The 23,459-nt window shown below is 42.2% G+C and overlaps 1 protein-coding gene across 1 annotated transcript in view; it reads right to left on the bottom strand.

The window, feature by feature from the left end:
* SPATA5 (spermatogenesis associated 5) overlaps positions 1-23,459 on the bottom strand; it is a 182,714-nt gene that overhangs the window by 158,595 nt on the left and 660 nt on the right. Inside the window, 9 exon segments of the mRNA XM_021394011.1 lie at positions 11,980-12,235; positions 13,538-13,661; positions 14,516-14,572; positions 15,214-15,343; positions 17,463-18,098; positions 19,223-19,281; positions 21,967-22,124; positions 22,950-23,074; positions 23,268-23,273. Of these exon segments, the coding sequence (XP_021249686.1) occupies positions 11,980-12,235; positions 13,538-13,661; positions 14,516-14,572; positions 15,214-15,343; positions 17,463-18,098; positions 19,223-19,281; positions 21,967-22,124; positions 22,950-23,074; positions 23,268-23,273 (1,551 nt within the window).

Below are 23,459 nucleotides of genomic sequence, written 5' to 3' on the forward strand. Positions count from 1 at the left end.
ACAGACTTATCCCTGTGTTCCAAGAGACGAAGCTAAGAGAGCAAAAATATCCATACACTGACCCAAACGCCTTTTTAAACCACAAACTGGGAAGAGGGATAGCGACTAATTGAGGAAAGTGTTAAATCAATACTTGTAAGATGGCTGTAAAACTGCCCATTCCCCTGTTGATTAGGATTCTTTTCCTTTGTAACTCTGCTCTACGAATCAAAACAGTTCAATGTGTGATATGTTAATGCATAACGAGTATAATCCTGAGCGTAGGCATACAGCCACGGACGCAATCCACACACATGCAGATACGTAGGATAACCTGTCACGTGCTGCAAGAAAATATGACGCGGTCAGTACAGCACCAGTTAGTCTTGCATGACCATAAAAAGGCAAACATTTGTTAAATCTTTTCTATATTTAACCAAACAAAACATCAATTAGCGCTACGTGAAAGCACAATAAAAGGGATAAGCTGTTTCTGAAAATAGATGTGGTTTTAACTTTCAGCGGATTATTGTCTTTTTTCTACGGAGGCACAGTAGATGGGGACACACAACGTTTCTGACAATGACAGGAATTCTGCGTTTCCTACAATATATACAGCGTGTGAAGAGATGTAATACCTCCCCTGTGTGCCAGTACAGCTGGTGTCTCTCCACTAACTGCCAATTATGACAGAGCCGCAGCACCTGCATTTAATACCCCAGCTCTTAATACAATAATGAAAAAAAAGTTTGTAATTCAGGTTTCCCTTTGCGCAGAACATCCAGAACTAATAAGATATATAAATAAAAACATTCCACAAGGCTGAGGAGAAAATGAAAATCTGGTCACCAGAGGACACATATAAAATACAACTGACTCATTTTAACAAGCCAGACAATTTTCATGGTTCTTCCTCCCCATTCTTCCTTCCTCCAAAACAGTTCTTTTCAAGCAAATGAAAAACTTGAGCAAGTAGACATCCCCCAAAGAATTAAAATTTACATCCAAGCAAATAACAAATGGGGTGGGTTATTTCAGAGCCACTGTGGCTAACGCTGGGAGGTGGGAGCAGGTACCAGGGGTCAAGTCCTACATATTCTTTTGGGTAAAGTCAATTCCTACAGCACTCTCACTCTAAAACGAAAGAATAAATAATGTGTCAGGACGTTAACGCATCGAGAAAGCAGCTCCATTCCTCCTTTCTGTACATAACTGTTCCATCAGGCACTTGTTTAGCACAAATTTGAATCGCGTCACAGCCATCTTTTTTGTTCCACTACATAAAGAATTCCTAAAATAAATGACTTTACTTCAAAAGTGGAGAGAGAACACCACATAGAAAGGCCCAAAGAGAAGAGCGCTCTTCGTGATGGTGCCTGCCCGCGCCGCTGGAGCACACAAGTGAAATTCCGGTCATCGGCAGCAGTCTGAGACGCCACAGCCTTGATCCAGAACAGGAATAGGGAAGTCACAGCTCTCCAAACAAAGCCTGAATTCATTTCAGCACATGCACGCACACGCCACTGCACAGGTCAGCATTTAATTGAAACAATGTTTTACATTAAAACAATAATAAAAAACAGATTGAAAAAGAAAGCATGATTCTTCCTGTTTCCTCCTGTTATCATAATCGCTCTTTCCTGCACTTCAGACTGACCTCTAACCAGAGGGGGGGGGAAAAACGGCCTTACGAACAGAAGGATACAGTCAGCAGCTTGCCTGAGGGAGAAAAACACATCTTTGTCTGGAGACACCGAGAGATGTATGCAACATACAGAAACACAGGGCAGGGTGCACGACGGGCTGCTGGGAGCAGGGCACAGGCAGGGAAGGTGAAACACCACAGCGAACGCGAGCTCATCACTGCTGAAGACAGAGATGAACTGAAGATTCAGACAGTGTGAGGGGTGGTGGAGGTCATCAGCGGGTCCCTACTGTGGGGAAAGCGACGTGTCCGGTCCCCGGGGCTCTCCTGTGCCAAGTAGGAACGCAGCTCAGAGGGCAGTGACTGCAACTGCAAGTGATGCTGATCCTCGGGGGAGCACAAATGGAAAATCCCAGTTTAAAAAAAAAACAAAAAAACTGGAAAGAAACAAGCATAATAAGTCATGCATGATTACAAACAATGGAAAATAAACAATCTGTTCCAGGCCAGCAACTGTGCACTCCACCTCACTAACTCATCCTGTCTGTCTAGAACAGAGGAAATTAAGTGGACAGGAGGGGAAAAGCCAGCAGAACACGTTGTCCTGGTACAGCTGATCCTTCCTTGGTACCGGGCTGTGCGGGAGGTAGGTAGCATTGTTCCCTGCAAGACTTTCCTGCTCGTAGCTTGGCTAAGTATTGGCACATTAGATCATAATCACAAATGCCTGGGCCTAAAAATAGACTCTACTGCACTGCTACATTTGTCAGAGTCTGTGTATAATTACACACTACTGTAAATAATAGAAAGCATCCACTCCAAACAGAGAACACACATACTTTAGGTTTTAAAAACAGAATATACACAACACATGAGGAAATGAACCAAACCAAACAAAATCATTAATCACGCTTCTTTCAGTGCCATCAGCCACTTCTTCCGCAAATCTGTCCTGCCTGGACTTATTCTACCAGAAGCACAATACCAGAGCTTGTAATTTCCATGCAAGGTTGTTTACAAGAGGAAACGTTTCTTCTTTCCCTGCAATCTGGCATTTTCCTCCCAAATTGTCATGGCCAAGAAGTCCAGGAGACACACACTATTTCTCCCTGTAACAGCTTTCAGATCCAACACAATGCTCTCCTGCATGGCTGGAAATGGAAAGCACAACAGCATGTGGAAAGACTTCAACTCCCTCATGGCTCTACGTGGGGCATCCTCCTCTACTTCTGGATCTCCAGACACTGCCCTCCAAAATTTAAGATTTCTCCATAGAAGTAAACATTTATTTTAACTTAGAATCAATTTTGAACTTTAGAAACCATAAGAGGGGTATCCTTCATGAGCAATGGGTACAAAGTTATTCCAATGTTTAATATTTTTAAGGTGCAGAACTCTTCTTTATATGTGACCTTTCTTACTTGCCACTGTCATTTATGACAACAATCCCAAAATAACACTAGGACATCTTTTAAAGGACTTCATGCACCACGTACTACAAATCACAAGTATTCCTGAACATATAACCTCATTAAAAAATGGAGATCACAGCCCTTTATTACATCAAGAAATTGGATGCTCAAATCCAAAGAAAAAAAGAGAACATGAACATATTTTGTTTGCAGTTATGCACAGATGCCTAAGAACACAGACAGAGCCCAATACTGTAGCAGACGGAGACCTGGCTGCCATCTGCTAAGGTGACACATCCTCACACATTCAATCTTTCATCCTGCCCAGACCCAACAAACCCATCACAGTGAGGAAGCAACAAGAGCAGCTGCCATGAGCACCGAGGGACAATAAAGTCGTGTCTTGGCAAAGCCACTCATTCCTTCTGTTCCCCAGGCAAAGCAATGGCACGACAGCGCTGGGTCTGTACACCACTAGCAAGCTTTCCTCTTACCTAGGGGCAGGAGTCACCACTTACCATGGCTAGCACAGATGTGTTCCTCCATTTGCATCCCAAGAAACATCCACGATGTTTCGATTGTTTTGTTGGGTTGGTTTAGTTTGTACAGATGTAAACATACCTATCGATTTACCAAGAAATGAGAAATACCTATGGATAAGACTGCTATATTTTTAGATCTTATTTCCTGTGAGTTTAGTCTCTACACAAAATTCATGCCCAAGTAGAATTTCTTCAGAAAGCAGAAACCCTTAGCTTCGTTCTCATAATTATATTCTGCAATTTGTCTTTAGCTGCCAGGCCTACATGTGAAAATCCCCAAAGAACTTTTGTATGGTGTTTGCAGAGGAAAGATAATGCCCTGAAACCTCTCACAGCCATAACTCTGCAAACTCACTCAGCTAACCTGAGCACTGATCTGCTGAGGGGGAACCTGTCTGTGATTTATGGTCCTGCATGACGAGTTCTGGCATCTGCTGGGACACGTCTGTGGGGCCGACTGCAAGCTGCGGAGAGCTGCAGCAAGGGAGGCGAAGGACAGAGGGAGGAGCTGTATTTTCCAAGCTTCTTTCATACAGAAAACAGTGTATTCACAAATCAGATAGGCATACACCATTTATCCTAGGTGGATGACAATAGAGGGGAATAAGGAACACTGGGCAGTTTGCTTTCCAGGCCACTCTCCTGTGCAATGCTCCTAAGCTGAGGTCAGCCATGCATGGGTGAGGAGAACAAGGGCTGCCCTTGCTGCCCTGGTACTATGCAAAGGGACAAGAAACAGGAAGCAGTGGCAAAGTGCTACTCTAATTATGAGCAGGAACGCTGTCACAGCACAGCAAGTGAGGAAGACAATGACAATTTCCCCTACAAATATTAAAAGTTGTGTGTCCCAACTGCAGCCACTCATTCTACAGATACCTACTAGAAATTAATACTACAGCAAAACCGACACAGATACTCAAACTAAAATATTCTCTGGCAAAATGTCACTTACGATCTTGATCAAGTAAAAAAAAAAATCCTACGTTTGCCATTTTATCTAGAGTCTGAGAGGGAGCAGAAAACACTGCCCTTTTCTGCTGTAGCACCATTTCTGCATGGATAGCTCAAATAAAGTATAGCCATGCTCTAGGCATGGGGTGCTTCTCTGGCTAAACTAGTCCCAGCTACTGTAAGCATCACTCTTTACTCAGATATTAACAATTTTGCAACCTGAATATGAGCATCTACGCAGAACTGATCTTAAGATGTGACACACATTTCAAATAAGTCATTTCCCAAAAAATTATGCCTGTACCTCAGAGAAAAAGAAAATAGCTTTATCCCAAATATTTAATTCCAATTTGTAACTAGAAACCACTCCAGACCCAGGAAATTAAAGAACACTCTTCAACACAAGGGACCTGGTCTGAATCACCTGTGAGAGCTCATTGTCTGCTTACCACAGAGCTACAGTGAACGTGAGCTGTTGGCAGCAGAAAAACATCATGGGGCACATGAGCTGGCCAGCAGCAGCAGTGAGAGTGGCCGTCCCACCTGGGCTGGCAGGAGATGAAACATCAGCAAGGACACAGTGGGAGAAGATGAGGGAAGCGCATGCCATGCAGAACAGTGGTTAAGGCAAGTGATTCAAGTATAGCTGGTCCTGTTATCAAGAAGAGAGTCCAATGAATCACTTCTCAACTGAGATTAAAGGTCCTGAAGTCTTCCTCAGCCCTTAAATGAGCAAAGACTCCCAGGTCAGCACAGGGGAACCAGCAGCCCCTGGTGCAACCCTGGTGGCATAGGGCTGGCCTCCTGCCCTCGCTCCCATCTCTCCTCCTGCATGGCCATGCATGGAACACAACGGCTGTCTGCCACGAGGGTTCATTTCAAACATTAACTGCAGTTATTGACCAGCTCTTCTGAATATCTTTGGCATTTTCTGCTCACATAAACATCAGCATGGGATGGGCTTTAAACAGATTTAAGTACTCAACCCAGAACTCTGTATGATGACAGCTACCCCGTCATGCAATTCGCTGAAAGCGAGTTTCAAATAAAAACACTCTAGTTACGATGGAAAACCAAACTTCATGTGCCCTGACTGCAATGTTCTCCACAGAAAAACAAAAAATACTGTTACAAAAATGAAAGAAAAAAGAAAAAAATGTTAAATACAAAAAAACTACAAAAAGAGAAATACAACAGCATCTCTTCAGAAAGGCAGACAGTAAAGCAAGGGTTTTATTTTAGCCCCTAGGCACTCAGACAGCCACCTTTCTGTGCACTTGTATTAAGGAAAGACCAAGAAAAGAGATTCAGAAACATTGCAATCTCATCAGAAAGGGTGAGAATCTCACCCTCTGTGACTGAAACACAGACCAGAGAAGCCACATTGCCCTACTACGTGTGCCTGCAAGCAAGGGCACATAAGTTCATAACATATTAAGTTTGAAAACAAGGTCATCTACTTCAGCTTAAAATCAGCCTCTGCATTACAGACCCAACCTTACAACTACAGAGCACAGCACTGGCTTACAGCTCCTGAATGCCAAGGATGGGAATTGACTCTCTTGGTCTTGTTACGCTGTAAATTACTGTGATGGAACATTGTGCAAGAAAACTCGCACGTTCCAGTCTAAACATTCATTTGCTGTGTTACTTCTGTATCACATCTGGGTTTTCCAGTGCATTTTAGAATCCTGTGTTCTGCCATTTCTGTGAAAATCTCTCCATTTCATAAGAATGCATTTTTTGATAAACCGTGTCTTTAGCTATTAATAATATTCCCATGGAAACCATGTTTTCCAAATGACCTCTGCACACGAAGGCAAGTGGCCTTTCCCCACTTTTGTTTTTTCAAGGCGACAGGAATGCGAAAGCGCCTTCCCTTTCTTTTCTGTAACTGTGACCAGTTCATTTGCAAACAACCCCAAAAATGCTCTGCAAAAAAAAAAAATAAACCTACAGGCTTTGGTCACTCACTACCCTTATCACTTCTTCAACAGAGCAGTACCGAAGCCCACATTCCAACTCTTGGGATTACAATCCAAGAACAATATTTACGTTTATTGCACACCCTCAGCAGAACCCTGGTCCAAATGATCTTGGGAAAGGCTCAAGCTGAACCACAATTTTCAAGGCTTAGAGAAAGGCCTGCATTTCAGGGAATTTCCCTCCCCATAGAGGGATGGATCATGGTGAAGAACAAAAATAAATAAAAAATAAAATAAAATAAAATAAAATAAAATAAAATAAAATAAAATAAAGATTAAAAAAAATCAAGCAGACCTTCAATCACTTTGCCTTGCTTTGTTTTGATGAAAGAGAGCTAAGGTGGATGAACAGTCCCGCAGATTTTCAGGGCAAGTCCTAGAAATGCTTTTTTCCTTCATAAAGGGTGCAGCAGAAAGTTTCTAGGCTCCAGCAAAAAAACAAGTACAGTATCCTACTAAGTTACTTCTATTTTTACAGATCTACTACCTCTCCCTAATCAATATTCTGAGGTACAGATCCTAATTGTACTATTTATGAGAACGCAGGGGCAATAAAAGGGCCAAATGATCCAGATGGACAGCAAAATCTCAAGACAACAGGAATTTTTAAGGGACGAGCCATCAGATTGTATCTTACGTCTATGCAAGTTGCGTAGCTCCTCAGATTCAGTAGTAATGCTGACTTACATAGCTCAACTTCTTATTTCTATATGGTTTTTGCTAAAAGCCAGCTCAAATCAGGGAACCATTATAACCTCGAAGTCCAAAAAAGGTGATGTCTTTAACTGTAACCCAGTCAGGTGATTTACAATGCTTTGATGCAAAGCAAACTGATTACTACTTCTCTCACAGAAGCCTGGAAGTTACACTGGTTGCAGCATCCTTACTGGAACCAAACTGATGTTATTGCAAGAGAGACCACAATTTAAACAAAGACATTTGTTCTTCCTCTCCTCGTGATGCTATCTTATCACAGTCCAAGTGTTTTATATCAGCACACTGAAATTATGTGCAATGAACAAGGATGTTCAAGATAAATTCTAAGAGTTACAAAGCAAATACTTCCTCTCTCTGTAAACAACGTGACTGAACCCACTTCTTGAAGAAATCAAGTTATATTTATATTCACTCTCTTGAAATGCTACAAGCAGCCATAGAAGGATAAGTTTATAAAAAATTGCTATATTTGGAAACCTTTGTTGCTAAGCATCTTCTAACATCCAGTACAGTTTATACCATTCATGTCCCCACTACATAATTAACATTTCATATGTTTTTCCAAAAAAGTGGAGTGCTTATCTTTGTTGTTAAATTAAAACCATTATTATTTTTTAGGGAATTAATAAAAGGCTGTGTGGCCACTTAATTAAAGCAGAAGCAACAAGATCTCAGGGGCGTACAAACACGGACATTACATACAAAGATATGGCAGAGTCTGTTTCCTAAACACTGCCTCCAGTTGAGATAGAACAATTCCGAATGCAGCTGTTCACACTAGAATGTAGTCTACTAAACAACTTAGGTAAATGTCTTCCAGTTTTAAGAATACAAGTTTCTCAGCTGCACACATAAGTAAGCCCTTTCCTTGGCAGGAATTCTGTGCACATGAATCCCTTAGAGGGTACTCAAGTCCTCCAGAGCCAACCACGAGGAGCCCATTGCATACTGATGTCCCGCTAAGGTCCTGGGTAATGGCCCGCTGCTCACTGAAGGGTTGGCAGGTTTTCCATACTGTGCTGTTATCCTTTATGAAAGGTTGCAAGAAGAAGCAATACGCAGTTAATGGTGGGAATCATAAGCAGATTGCTGGGCAGTAGAGAAACCTAACAAATCACAATTTTTCCAATGTAGTCATTACAGGCAACAGAACCTTGAACAGAGATGAGGTATGTTAATTCCGAGCAGCCTTTCATATAAGCCAGCGATACTTGCCACATTAGGACTGACATTTTTGCTTTCAACTTTGCCAGACTGATCACAAGCAATCTCTTAGTTGTTTGCAAATCTGACAAACAGTATCTTGCTTAACCCGAGATAAATACATGTACCTTGTGCAACAGTTAGGGCTGGGACACACACAGCCGATGCTCATCACCCTGTAGTCAGCTCTTGCAACAATACCGTAAGGTTCATGATACTTAGCATTCTTCATACAAACAATCAGATAATTTTGTCATTTCATTTTATGCTAAGACCTTATCTCCTGTAGTGGAAAAGAAGGTAACAAAAGAAAAATTCTCTAATACTTTGAAATAATGAAATAAAAACACACTTAACTGATGATTATATAGATCTATACATGAGTATTTCACACATGTTTGGTCATAGCAAATCTGGAGAGGCCTACAGCATGACACAGATTCTCCAGGTTTCTTGTCCCCATTTCTTCTCCTTGCCCATTCCAGCATACACGACATTGCCCTTCCTTAGACCATAAAGACAGAAGCGTAGAAATGTTCAGTGCAAGCTGAACTTTAGAAGCTTCTGAAATTTCTTAATGACTTCCATGAAAATGCACTGAGCTGCAGAACAGAAGAGAGAAATGGTTTGTCTGACCCCAGAAGTATCAGCAAGCACCACTTGCACGGAGAACAAGCAAGTTCTGCCAAGAAAACAGTTGGAATATATTTAACTCTACAATAGCTGTTTACTTTCCATTAATTCACATTAGTCACAAGTGGACAGAAGACAAACAAAGGCTTTTATAATGAGGTATCTTAGAAAACTTAACTACTGATGCCAAAGTGAAAGTTTTGGCTGCCGTAGCCCTACAGTTACTACATTCACCATGTTATATTAATTTCCACAACCTTGGTTTATATAAGCAATATATACAAAATACTATACACGAGCATAAAACGAAAAAACAAAGTTGAAGTATGAAGATAAGGATGAGTCCTTTAGAAATTCTCTAAACTTTGCGTTGAGAATATAAACAGTTCCAGCTCGTAAACCTTCAGGCTTTCCAGCCACAAACAAAGCACCTCAAGATGCTAGCGGAGTAACCAGGAGTCAAGCTTCCCAATTGGCAAGCAACAATAACCTTGTGCTAACAACTGAACATATATTTCTAAGTTCGGAATTCAGGCTTTGAAACTCATTTCCGTGTTTTACTCATACTTGCATGCACATCAGATGGGACTGCTGCAATTAAAAATTTGCGAAGGAACTCTTAACTCAGACACCACCCGAATATTAATCATCTTGATTACGTAGAAACTCGCACCACCAGTCTTAACTATAGGTTTACGTTATGTTTTATATTTTAATAAATACGAACGTTAGGTTCAGTTCCGAGCACCACATTACCAAAAGGTTATTGACGAACTGGAGGGAGTTCAGAGAAAATCAACAGAAGTTCTCAGAAGGCAGGAAGGGCTTATTTATGAGGAAAGATTAAACGAGCTAAATATTTATAGTTTGGCCAAGTAATTAATGAGGAGGTAGGGGACATGAGAACAGCTTTCAGATATCTGAAGGGCGTAAACACTAAGGAGGGAGACTGAACGTGTTATACAAGGATGTAAATAGAAATAATAGGATAAAAGTAAACAAGGAATACTTAGGCAGACTATCAGAGAGCATTCCTGGACAGCAAGCTGTCCTGGCCTACGGCAGAGTTTCTGAAGTAAAGCAATAGGAGCCCACTGCTCGGCAAAACAACAAAAAAGACAAATCACTGGAACACTTGCCATATGGAACAACCCTGTGCTGCTAAGGAGAAAGATTACCTCATAAAAGTTACTCTTTTCTAAGTCTAACTCCAGTGACAGTAGTAACATTTTACAAGGTGTTGAAAATTTAATATAAAAATAGATTTCAAGAGCTTAAACAATAAAAAAAAAATCCTACTATGAATATTCCTTAACCATGAGCAATTTAATTTCCATGTATGTAATGTTAAAGCAGCTGGGCTGTATTTTCCCCAGCAGAGGTCACTCCAAGTTAGCAAATGACAGATAATTAACAGCACAGCTTCAAACCTCACGAAAGATCAGTAAAAAAGGAGACATCCTCATTCCCCCATTCCAAGCTCTGGGTTTGGACGCAAAGCTCCCAGACAGCAGTGCATCCTGCAGTCCCACACTGGCAGATGCCAGAGCTTTGGGCTGGATCACGTTTGGAATTCAAAACACAACACTTTTCACTGAAAATTTGAGATCATGTTAGTTAAGGATTTAATATGTGAGGACTGTGACATTGGCACACTGACAAATTCCCAAAAGCATAGAGGAAAGAAAACAGACAGGGAGCCTCTTCTTTTGTTGTTGGTTGTATATATTCGTCTTTAAATGAATGTTTGCTAACTTAAAATAGAGCATAACTATAGCCAGGGGAGCGCTTTAAAAGACCTTGCTGTGCCCATACATATATTTTTTTCATCTTGATCCATGCAAAGTCCACAAATTCTTATTTGAGAACCATCCCCTCAAAATTCTGGAAATTGGCAGGCAAAAACTTTGCCGTTCCCAGTGCCATCAGCCCTAATAGAACTTCTGTCAGCTTAATAGTTAATTCTGATGCAAGAATTTACTGTGCAGGGTCACTGCCAGAGGAAGCTGTCCCAGTGCCAAAGGAAATAAAAGTAACCAGCACATACAGCAAATACATATTTGCCAACTACATGGGAGCAAATATGCGTAAGCAGAACTGAAGAGTCGTATTTTGACTAGACTGCTTTAAGCGGCTGTTCTTGGGCAGACTTAAGGTCCAACACTTAAACCGTGTCGACTCATTCTAGCAAAATATAAGAACTGATAGAGCGCACTTTTAGTATTTCATCCGATGAAAACAGAAGTGAGCTTGTGTTTAAGCACTGCCTGGAACATACTGAACCCTTGCTGCAGGATGCGTGGATGGTTCTTCAGTGCTGTGCTGGTACCGGAGGCCAGGGGAGGCTCCCCTGCTGTGCCCCAGCTGCACTGCCTGACCCAGTCAGCCCACTCAGCCCCACAGCATCAATCACAGGCTCCTGGTAACAGGCAAATGACACAGAAGCACATAGTACAGAAGCAAGCACCACTCAATGTCTCAACATCTTGGAAACGCAGAGCTGCAGGATAAACCGTCCAGTCTGAGTGACCTGGGATTTTCATAGGGAAGGGGTAGGCTTCGAAATCCAAGCAGAAAAACTCCTAGGGATAGGTCAGTTAACTCACTAGACCACTACAAAACTAAGAGACAGCTATCAGGTGTCCTAGAAATGGCACAAGGGATTCCCAGTGTTAATAATCTTAACATTTGTTTTTAAAAAATCAAAGAATGCTCAAATGTTTTCTGGGTTTGCGCAGGAACAGGCTGGCATTCCTCATGCTCTGTGCTGGGCTAAGTTTCCTTTGACACAAAAAATATCAGACCTCATCCTTTCAAAAGCCATTAGTAGACTGCAGATTTCTTTTTTTTTTTTTTTTAAAAAAGAGGCTAACCATTAAGTAAGACACTAAATAAAACACACAAATCCTTACCTGCTTCCTTGCACAAGGCTGCTAAGTCAGCACCCACATAACCATGTGCACTATCAGCCAGTTGCATCATCTCTGCTGCTGTGAGAGAATGGGGAACGTTCTTCAGAAGCTTTTGGAGTATGTCCAGGCGGTCCTGGGCATTAGGAACTCCTATTTCTATTTCTTTATCAAAACGGCCAGGTCTGCGCAGTGCTGCATCTAGTGCATGAGGACGGTTGGTGGCCCCTAGTACCACGAGCTGCCCTTCACTGCCTTCCTGAACACATCAAACAATGCAAAATATTAATTATGTTTATAAACATATTTAAATGTAATTTAACATAAACATATTTCCTGCTTAGTTTTCACAGCTCCTACACACACTAAATCCTGATCTAAAGGAACAAAGCAAACTTTTCATAATACATACCCCATGAGTAATCCCCCCCAAACTGTACCTGCAATTTAGCAATTCCTTAGGTTTTACGTACATACAAACAACACAAGAGAAACTTCACTCCAATATGCCCTAATCCCAGCATATTCCTCTCTAATTCCCAAGAACTTGCTTTCCAATGTCAGGAAAGGAAGCACCAAGGGAAAAAAATAAGCATTTAAGCTAGAAAGTAGTGCTGGCACAGGAACAAAAAGGTTTCAACAGACCACGAACAAACAAAGTTGGGAAGCAAATCATTTAAGGTAAAAAAAAAGCAGCACAGACAGCAGGTAACAGAACCTCCTGTAGGCTCAGTAGGAAAAGTGAAGTCAAAAATCCTAACTAATTTCCTCAAACCTCTCCTTTTCACTTTTAAAGCGAGGCAAAATCAACTAGGTGACTTGCACTGCCATTCTCGTTTCGAGAATGAAGTACTTTCTCCATGGAGAACATTCAACAGTCTTTGCCATGAGAAAGTATGTTCTCACTGTGAGCAATCCCTGATGGGTCAGCAAAAACCACAATGCAGTAAAATAGCAAGAAACTTGCAGATTAAATAAACAGCAGAGACTCATTTTTCATATTGTGGACAGAGTTCTTTTGTCTCTCCTGCTAGTAAACAGAAAAGAATAAATGAGAGATTGGCAAATTTTACGGCCTTAATCTGTAATGTACTACTGTCAATTAAATTTACTGTTTCTTCAGTAGGCTTTTGTTATATCCTAAATTTTACTATAGCAATCTTAAAATAGTCATTGTTTCCTTTAGTAATGTAGACCACATATCACCAGAAATATCTTGACCTCTTTGTCAGAGCAATCAAAGTAGCTAGTTTAGATCAATGACGGGCTAGCACTAAAATTTCAGTATTGTCTCCAAAACTACAGAAGTGAGAGAAGTCAAATGAAAGGCCATGAATGGAAAAAAATCTACTTTCTTTTAATCTCACAGCTATCGGGAGACATTCCCTCCCTACCCTATGCCTAGCATCCAGTAAAGCATTAGATTACTACATAAAGTTTCACTTAAGGCTATTTTCTTTTCCCCTGAATGACGTATCTAAAACTGGCTGCACTATGGAAGTAAAATTACTTTGCTCAGCTAGTTCCCATACACACTGATTGTCTCAGTGAATCTACTTACTGAGCCAATACCATCCATTAATGTCAGCAAGGAAGCTACAACTCTCTTTTCGACTTCATTCTGAGCCCCTTCTCTCTTTGGACAGAGCGCATCCAACTCATCTATAAATATAATAGAGGGATGACTAGAAAAAAAAATGGGAAAAAAAACTTGTTAGGTAGCTCAGGAGGACTTAAAACATCAAGACACAGACTTGCAGAACTTTTTAAGGAAAATATCCAGTTCCAAAGAAAATTAATGAGTGTCCCACTGCTTTAAGCAACTGAAAGTTTCAACACTGAATATGGCACTCTAAGGGATAACTAAAAGGACTAAAATATTAGACAACATCTTACAATGACCAAGCCAATTTACTTTCCTATGACTGTCTTCCAAAGACTCAATACTAAATCTACTGATGTAGTGAATAAAAACACAGCCTATTACTTGCCACCTACACAAATGCAGGATGTGATAATGTTTTGCTAATGCATTATGAACAACGACCATCTCAAAGTCTGCCTTGACCAGATCTAATAAATTTGGGCAGAATGCCACCATAATTCAGAAGCGTGCTATATTCAGGACCAACACTAGCTCATTTAGAGCTAGCTTCCACATCCCAACTCAGTCATACACTGCTCTCCAAAGATAAAGCTAGAAAAATCTGGATCCAGGTGAAACTCTGGCTTGTGCTTCCATCTGCCGAACTAAGTGTACCATGCACTAATGACACAGATCAAGCACTCTGGCACCCTCAGTAACAGACCCTTAAACAGGGTAGCGTCCAAAACATTTAACAGGCATACTAGAATTCCACTGTTCTCCCTTTACTTAGCTCTATATAAATACATTTATTTCCTTTTGAAAACCACTGCAAGAAAAAAAAAAAAGACACAATTCAAAGATTCTTGCAAATGTTTTTCTTTCAAAAACATTAACTCTGGGACCAATACCGCAAATAAGTGAGCACGAATATAATTATCTAAAAGAACATACCGTAAAGAAGCTTCGGCAAATATCTGACGTAATCTTGATTCGGATTCCCCATAAAACCTATAATAATTAAAACATTTTAATAAGAAACGGGGTTTTTTTGTGCGTGTGTTTTCTGGGCAACTTGGAAAATTACTGCTCGTGTGTTCCAAAAAGCCACAGCACAGCCTCATGAAGTCTCCAGCAAATTCATGAAGCACACACATATCTAAAATAACTTTCCTTTCCACAAGGACAAAAATCATGTAAAAAAACATAAAGATAAAACTATTTCCTAAGTAGCAAAGAAATAAAGCTACACTAGAAGCAATTTATAGCTGTATTTTTAAAGAACAACAACAAAGAAAGAATGAACATTAATCTGTACATTGTCATCTTTTAATTTCCAATACACTTTGGCAAGTAAAGTAACTCCTCTCGTTGCAGAAATAGCATGCGACTGCAGGTGCAGTTCTAGTCCTCTTTTTAATTTAGTCCACGCCTTACCCAAATTTCTAAGCCAAATCCAATGAGACTCTGTTACTGCAACAAAATACAGGAGTCCTACTCGAGAGAATCCTTTCCCATCTGTTTTTGACTCTTGGATGGATAGCCTGCAGCCAATTCCACAGGGGATGATGGATCTCCAATGGGTAGATGCCAGTACAGATTCTGGGCTAGCGTATCTATAAAATTAATGAACATAAATTGGGTGGACTTACTTGCTTATTATTTCAGGACCATTAATAACAGTTACGTGAGCGCCAACCTCATTTGCGATGGCTTTCGCAATTAGAGTCTTCCCGGTACCTGGAGGGCCATACAACAGCACTCCTCTAGGAGGTGGGATTCCTTCAAACGAGCACATGCACACAAACAGAGAAGACTGTTATTGGTGATAAATGTCTCATTTATCATTTGCACGTTACACTGCCCCACAGTTATTACTGATTAGAACATGATCTCAGCATTCACTTCTCTAGCCAACATTACTCTTTTCATTTTGATATAATGGTGTTTCCAGGGGAAAGAGCTCTCTGTACAAGATGTGTGACACTTAGACGGGATGCACATTCAGCTTTTTTGAATTCCAAATGATTCTGTTTAAAAAGCAAATATTTCAATTGTTTAATTTTCTTCTGCAGTTTGAATTACAATTCTCCCTACGTTTTATGGGTTATTTTTTCTGAAAAATTATTGGTCTAAGCACCTCATCTACATGAATGTACTTTTCGAAGTTATTCATGACTCCTACAGTGCCATTACTACAAATTTCCAACACCAAAAAACCACTTCTTTTCCACACTCCGGAAGTTTTAGAAATACTGCGAGGCTGGATTGAAGAACTCAGCTACACCTTACAGCAGTCTTCAAAAAAAGATGAAAAATACACACCCACGTGTCGAAAGGATGAATGTGCCCCATTAATAGCAAACATTAAGAGCCAAAGCAGACGGAAAGATGCACAGAACGTAACGGACGCTGGGAGAACAAGATACTCCTGGGTCTAGCTAAAATTGGATACAAGCTACAGATAAATGCAGTAAAGTTAGATTGTGACTCCAGGCAAACAGCTGGAAAAAAAAAAAAACATTTCAAACCAGCAGAGGCGAAGTAAGAGGGCAGAAAGCCAAAAGCAGAAAGTGAAAACTAAGAAGCAAAAAGAGGGAACCAACTTTGGACGAAGTACATTGCAGCGGTGACAGAGGGTAAGACTCCTGGTGCGGGCACAAAGACTGAGTCTTAAGAACTCAAGAGGGCAAAACTGATCTGCTAATTGACAGAGGACAGGAATAGTGCTTTTGCAGACAGGTCACTTCCTAATAGCCCATTCTAGCACACGCTGCTCCCTCGTGTGGCGTTTCTGGTACCGCAGGACCACAGCTCTGGCCTCTGGGGCAGCCCTGCTGCCTCTGCTCCCAACACTTCTGAGGTTTTGGAAGTAGCAGAGAGTCTGACCGGGTACTCTGGGAGCAAAGTGTGAAGAACGCTGATGTTGAAGGAACGTTTGGGTCAACACAAAAACACATGGTGACGCTGGGGTTGGAGGTCAGAGCTGGACAGCGCAGGGAAGGAGGCTCCTCGCAGCATCCCACCAGCACCCAGCTCATGCCTGAGCAGAGCCTGTGCGCTAGGGAAGTTGCCGCAGTGATGACTGAGATTATCTCCACTTCAATGGATGTGTGGGGAGAGGCAATGCAGAGAAATAAAGAGCCTCAAAGACATGATACAAAAGAAGTATTTATAGGTAAGAGCCCTGCCTCACAGTGATGTGCACCTCGACAAGTACAATGAGCAGATGTGCCTACTTTATGTATGGATCCATTTGAAATAAACATGCAGTGCAGTTTTATCATCATCTCAAAAAAACCTCCACATATATGTTAGATATAGATTAAAATATGGCAACAGTAATCATTAGGATTTTTAAACCCTGTACTTGCGTAAGAAACACACTAATCAGTTCAGGTTAACAGCCTCAAACACTTCCTGAACATTTAACAGGAAGCCTACAACACACAGAGATAACGACATCTCACCTAATTTTTCTCAACTTAAAAAAATATGATTAGTTGACTCCACCTAAATAAATAAGTAGATAAATAAATAGAACTTAGGAAAATACAAGAAACATCTGCACCTTTCAAACGTCCAAGTATAAAGTCTTTACTATTTGCTATGAATTCTGCCTAAGCATACTGGAGTTGTCGTAGAGATGCATACTACTTTCCTACTGAATTAAGTTTCACAAAAGCTAACCATTACATCTTCATCATAGCCACGCAGTACAAACTATAAAACAGTTGGACAATGCTTGGACACACAGGTATGCTGGATCAACACAACATAAAATTCAGTGCATATTTCTGGAAAAATAACTTGGTTAATAAGGAAAAAAAAAGCCACATTAGAGGAAAAAAAACCAAACAACCTAGTACCAGGTGAAGAAAGTCAACTCTTAGCATCATACCGTAACTCTTGAACAGTTCAGCTTGCGTCAGGGGCAGTTCAACCATTTCTCTAATAGTTTTGAGCTGGCTGCTTAAACCTCCTATCATGTCATAGGTAACTTGGGGTCCACGGTCACCATCTTCCGCTATGTTTGTCCTAGTTTCAATAAAATTGATTCTAGTTCTTGAAGAAATGTAATAAAAAGTGTCTGTGCTGCTGAATGCTCCAGGTTTGGCAGCCGGTGGAAGCCCCTCAGTGCCTCCTTTCCTGGCTAGCTCCAAACCAGCAGCCAGACCTGCAGCATCCTCCCTGCTGTAGGCTTCACCTCCCTGAGCAGAGCCTTGACCAGCGGCTGCCACAGCAGAACTGGGCGTAACCGGCGAACCCGGACATGCCGGTTTGCATGGAGTGCTCGAAGATACAGCCTCTGGATCTTCATCAATGTCCATCCTGCTGAGCCGTAAGGACAGATCCAGCGCACTCATCTCCAAGTCGGATTTCTCCAGGTCTGGCTCACACACCTCGCTGGAAATGGCACCAGCCTGGGCATGCAGCTCCACACCGTCAGTTCCCTTCACCTTCATCACCACCACGTTACACAGTTTGCCATAGAAACTGAATGCCAAGAGATTTTCCGGTAAAACAACTTTCCCATCTGTGAGAGGATTGAAAAGAAAAAGAAGATAGAAAAGAAGAGAAAAAGTTGATTAAAGTAACTGGCAGCAATAATTTTAGGACAGCCTTTTATCAGAATAATTCTTTCTCAGTAAATGCAGAGAGCGCTATAAAATTAACACCACAGAAGGAAGGTAGTCTACATGTAATTTCAGGTAATTAAAATGATCCTTTTACACATAAGCAGACTGTACTGGATAAACATTTGTCATCATATATAAACTCTGGTACTAAGCCCATCGTTACTTGGAGTGCTCTGAACTTCACACAGCGTGCAAAGTGGGATTACAGAATTAGTACTGTAAGAAGTAAAATTTCTGTATTTGCTGTGTGCCCCGTAGGCTCACAGTATTTCACATTCAGCCTGAGCCTTGGCCCACAGAAGGTAAGGTTTTATCTCTGTGTTGGTAGAGAGAGATCTGGAAATGTGATCTGAATGCAGGCACAAAAAAGCAGTAACGTAAGCAGGAGTTATTATTTCCAGCCAAACTCATGAATCTGGAATCCAGTTCGCGCTTCCTGCCTCTTAGCTTGCCAGCACTGTTATTACATATTCCTAAACCAGAAGGTTACCACTGAGAAATTAAAACTTCAAATTCCAACACCTTGAAAAATTCACATTGTTTTTATGTTTTTCCTTACTTATACACATTTGCTACCCAATGAAACACAATTTTGCTTATTTACTACCAATATATAAAAGATTTGGAGTATGTGATTTCACGCTAGTACAGATCCCTTATCTTGTTTTTAATGCATAATATCATTCTCTTTTTCTTCACAATACAAGAAAACCCTGAAGCGCACCACCGTACCAGCCAGGAGCCCAACAATGACAGCTCCACAACCGTAGCTTGAAACAGCCATAGGTACAAAGGACAGAAAACGTGGGATTAAGACAAGTTAGATATTTATATCGTAGCAATATGATTTAGCCCAAAGAAGATAGATCCCCAAGAGAAGTGCGAGCAGAATAATCCCCTCTACTTCATCATAAGCCCTCGACTGAGAACAGAAGAAACTCCCTGCTTTTCAATCCAAAACGTGACCTTCCGCTACACTACAAAAATTAAACAGTCAAAAGAAGAGCAACAAAATTTATACCTAAGTTTCTCAGCAGACAGACAGACATTTCCTCAGCATTAATACAGGCATCTTTGTCCCTGCGGTAAGAAGAAACAATATTTTTTTCAATCACTAACTGCTACAAAAACAAAACTGAGTCCACACCACCAAGGCATCGGGATGAAGAATATCACCAACTTTTCACGATGAGATTTAACCCCACAATCAGAAAAGACGGATGAGCCCCTTACAATCTTTGGTTCATACAATAACTCCAAAGATATCAGTCACACAGCTAACACAATAAGAGTTTATACGTAATTTTGTTCCATTTCTTTCACGCAAAGTGCTGCAAAAAGCAATACAGTAATTTATATTTACAAATCTAGATTATATGAGTCCGTTCCACAGGTCAGTCCCCATAAGCATCACAGGGAGGTGAACAGCATCACCAAAGGCGTTTAAATCAGGAGCAGCAGCTGCAGATAAAATTGTGACCAAGAGAGGGAGCTCCAAGCCTAGAAATAAAAATCCATTTCTCGGTTTTAGTGATCAAGAAAGCAACTCGAGGGAAAAAGGCATTCCACTATTAGAGGGGAGCCCCCAAAATGCCACAGCCATTCCTGACAAGCAAACACACACTCAATTGCACTGCTGGGGTCTGAGACAGGAGGTGGATTTTAACTGAAAAATAAATAATGCGCGCAAGCAAATCCCTGGAGATATTAATTTTCTGAGAATAAATTATACCTGTAAGACATCTAGAAAAGTAAGAAATTCTGGGACAAGAGGATTCCATTTATTCTTTTAATAACTAATACTCTTATCTAATAGATTTTTTGTAAATTCACTGTTAACTTTGTACATATCAACTTACGGTACTTTACTACAGTGGTTTGCAGTAAATGAGTAGGCTTAAAACAGACTAACTCCTCTTTTCATGTGTTCTCTCCTAGAGTCGTTGTAGAAAAAAAAATCATGTGACTTTTAATTTGGAGCCCCACTCCATACCGTATTTCAAGGAGCCTGACTCTTGACACAAAATCCCCCCCCCCAGAAGGAAAATTCTGGCCTTGGAACAGTTTCAAAAAGAATTACAGTAATCACAAATATTTCAGAAGTTACACACGATGCCTCTGACTTCATCCTTATCACAGAAGCACAGAACATCCAGAGCTGGAAGGGACGCACAAGTCCAACTCCTGGCTCCGCACAGGACCACCCAAAATTCAAACCCTTTGACTTTTATAACCAAACTTTTATGACCAAACCGTTAGTAATAATAATCAAACTTCCTATAGGACTAAATTAGCCATAGCAAAAAGCTGCAATGACGTAATTTTTTCATTTTCTGGTGAAAAGAGGGGCATGTGTGTCACAGCACACTGATGTGTCAGAATACAACCTGGAGCCATCTTAACCAGTAGCAGTACAATTTAAGCTACACAGGTTGCATTACCAACAAAAGCAAGGCCACCTCACCAACATTCCCAAGTCAATCTAATGGAAAACAGCAACTCTCCTTTAAAATGGGCAAAGGCAAAGCCATGTTCAAAATGGAGGCTTGTCAAGGAAAAGGAGTTCACTTTGAGAAATTAAATGTGTTGGGAGACTTTCAAAAGTGATTATAAAATAGCCTTATGTAGGAAAAAAACCATAGCCAGATTCTGCATCAACCCAAATGCTGACTGTGGAACCTTACGTCAGTGACAAAGATAAGAAGTCATGCAGCAGATCAACAAATAGCTAATTTTTCAAAGTCTTTGTGATTTCAAGACAGCCTTAATTTGTACCTTCTGCTCTCTGCCCTTGGCGAATTCAGAGGGGAAAAAAAAAACAAACACTTTCTGTGAGAGTTTCTAGTTCAAAAAAAAAACCAAAACATTCCAATAAATAGAAGTGATACACATAATGGGTGAAGCTTTGAGGGCTCTCCCCAACATATCAGCCCACCATGGCCCCAGCCATGGCACAACTTCTCACCAGGAGCTCCTTGGGAAGCAGCGTGCAGCAAAACTCCTACTGAGACAGCCACAACACAGGCTCCTTCTGCTCCTTTCTAACCTAACATCAGCACCATGCAGAGGTCATCCTTGTGACTCTGGGAGCTTAAAGAACCTACCTTGACCACGCAGTCACACACACACTTGCCAAAAGCCTGATCTCTGCTTCAGGAGTTGATCACACTGAAGACTGGCTAACATTGCTGCTTGTTAACTTCACATAAAAGGAAAAACCTCTTGACGCTACTGGCCTTTGTGGCATTGTGCTCTCCACAACAGCACTAACCCTCCCTCAGCTGAGACCTCCTCACACTGCAGCTGATCTACTCTGCTGCCCACAGAGGAGGCAGCAGTTAGCCACCAGCTACTGAACTTCATCCTTCATCCTTCAAGCATCTGTAGATGCTTAAACTTTCAAAGAATCAAAGAATACCTGGAGTTGGAAAGGACCACAAGGATCATCAAGTCCAACTCCTGGATCCATACAGCACCACCCAAAAATCAGACAGTATGTCTGAGAGTGTTGTCCGAACACTCCTTGAACTCTGGCAGCTCAGGGCCATGATCATGGCCCTGGGCAGTCTGTTCCATGCCCACGCCCTCCTCTGTAGAACCTCTTCGAAACACTCAACCTGATCCTCTCCTGACACAGCTCCACACTGTTCCCTCAGGTCCCACATATTAATACCATTCAAAGAAGGAAGAAAAATGTATCTTCTAAGAGTGCGCAGTGCAAAGCAGATGCCTCGCAGTAGGCATATCAGTAGGATATATCCATACCTCAGCTTCACAGCAACGTCTTCTGCCTGGATGACCGCACCGGTTACGGGCTGCACGGTGATGGCATCACCCACACTGACTCTCAGGTTCTTCTGTGTGGTGTCACTCAGCCCAATCTTCCCACCTGGGAAGCCTGGGGTGGGCCAGGCAGTGCAGACCTGGAGGAATCACAGAATCAAGGTTGGAAAAGACCGACAAGATCATCCAGTCCAACTGTCCACCTATCACCAATAGTTCTCACTAAACCATGTCTCTCAACACTACATCTAAACGTTCCTTGAACACCTCCAGGGATGGTGACTCAACCACCTCCCTGAGCAGCCCATTCCAGAGCCTGACCACTCTTTCTGAAAAGGAGTACTTCCTAACGTCCAGCCTGAATCTCCCCTGGTGCAACTGGCCATTCCCTCTTGTCCTATCACTAGTTACACAAGAGAAGAGGACGACCCCCAGTTCTCTACAAAATCCTTTTAAGCAGCAGTAGAGAGCCATAAGATCTCCCCAGAGCCTCCTCCTCTCCAGATTGAACATGTTCCCTCAGCCACTCCCTTTGAGGCCTGTGCTCCAGACCCCTCACCAGCCTTGCTGCCCTTCTCTGGACACATTCCAGGGCCTGGATGTCCTTCTTGTACTTGGGGGCCCAAAACTGAGCACAGTCATTGAGGTACGGCCTCATCAGTGACAAGTACAGGGGGACGATCATCTCCCTGGTCCTGCTGGCAACGCTATTTCTGATAAAAGTCAGGATGCCATTCAAAGGAGGTTAAAAGCAAACAGCTGTCAGTGACCCCACGTTCAGTCCTCCAGTCAAAGTAAGCAATATTAATAAAAACACAGTCCGAGGAAGAATTAGGATTGGATTGCAACCTGGTTCCACAGAGGGCTAAGATACAAGCAGCACCGAGTTTCCCAGTGGGTGCAATGGAAACACGAGGGCTGCCCAAAGGAGAAGCAGTGTATGGAGGGGACGGAGCCTCGCTCACCTCCTGCCTTCCTGCCGCCGCCGTCAGCAGGACCGGGCGAGCGATGCAGATGTTGGCGGCCTTCATGCTGTTCAGAGACAGCTGCGCCAGGGCTCTCCGGAACATCTTGGGAACTTTGTCATCTTCTGAAACGTTCGTGAGAAGCGCATCACCGCCATGCACACCGGACACACGCCGCACACCCCGCGTTCCCGGAGAAGCACGCCAGCAGGCCCCGCCTCAGCAGCAAGGGGCCGCGCACAGACGGAGCCCGTTCCCATCGCACCGAAGGCCGGGTGAGCAGCCAGGCCCTCGTGCCGTTGACCGAGCAGACCTCACGTCTGCCTCGGCGAAAGGCCGTCGGTGCCGACGCCGCTGCAGGGCGGTAGACCCCGGCCTCGGAGCCGCTCCCGCCGCTCCGCGCCTCGTTCCCCTTACCTGCCTGTACCGCCTCGGCGACGCCCAGCACCGGCGGCCCGCCCTCGGGCCCTCCGGCCAGCGGGGAGCTCCCGCCCGGGGCCGGCCGCCCCC

The sequence above is a fragment of the Numida meleagris genome, chromosome 4 (genome assembly GCF_002078875.1).
Source record: "Numida meleagris isolate 19003 breed g44 Domestic line chromosome 4, NumMel1.0, whole genome shotgun sequence".
NCBI lineage: Eukaryota > Metazoa > Chordata > Aves > Galliformes > Numididae > Numida > Numida meleagris.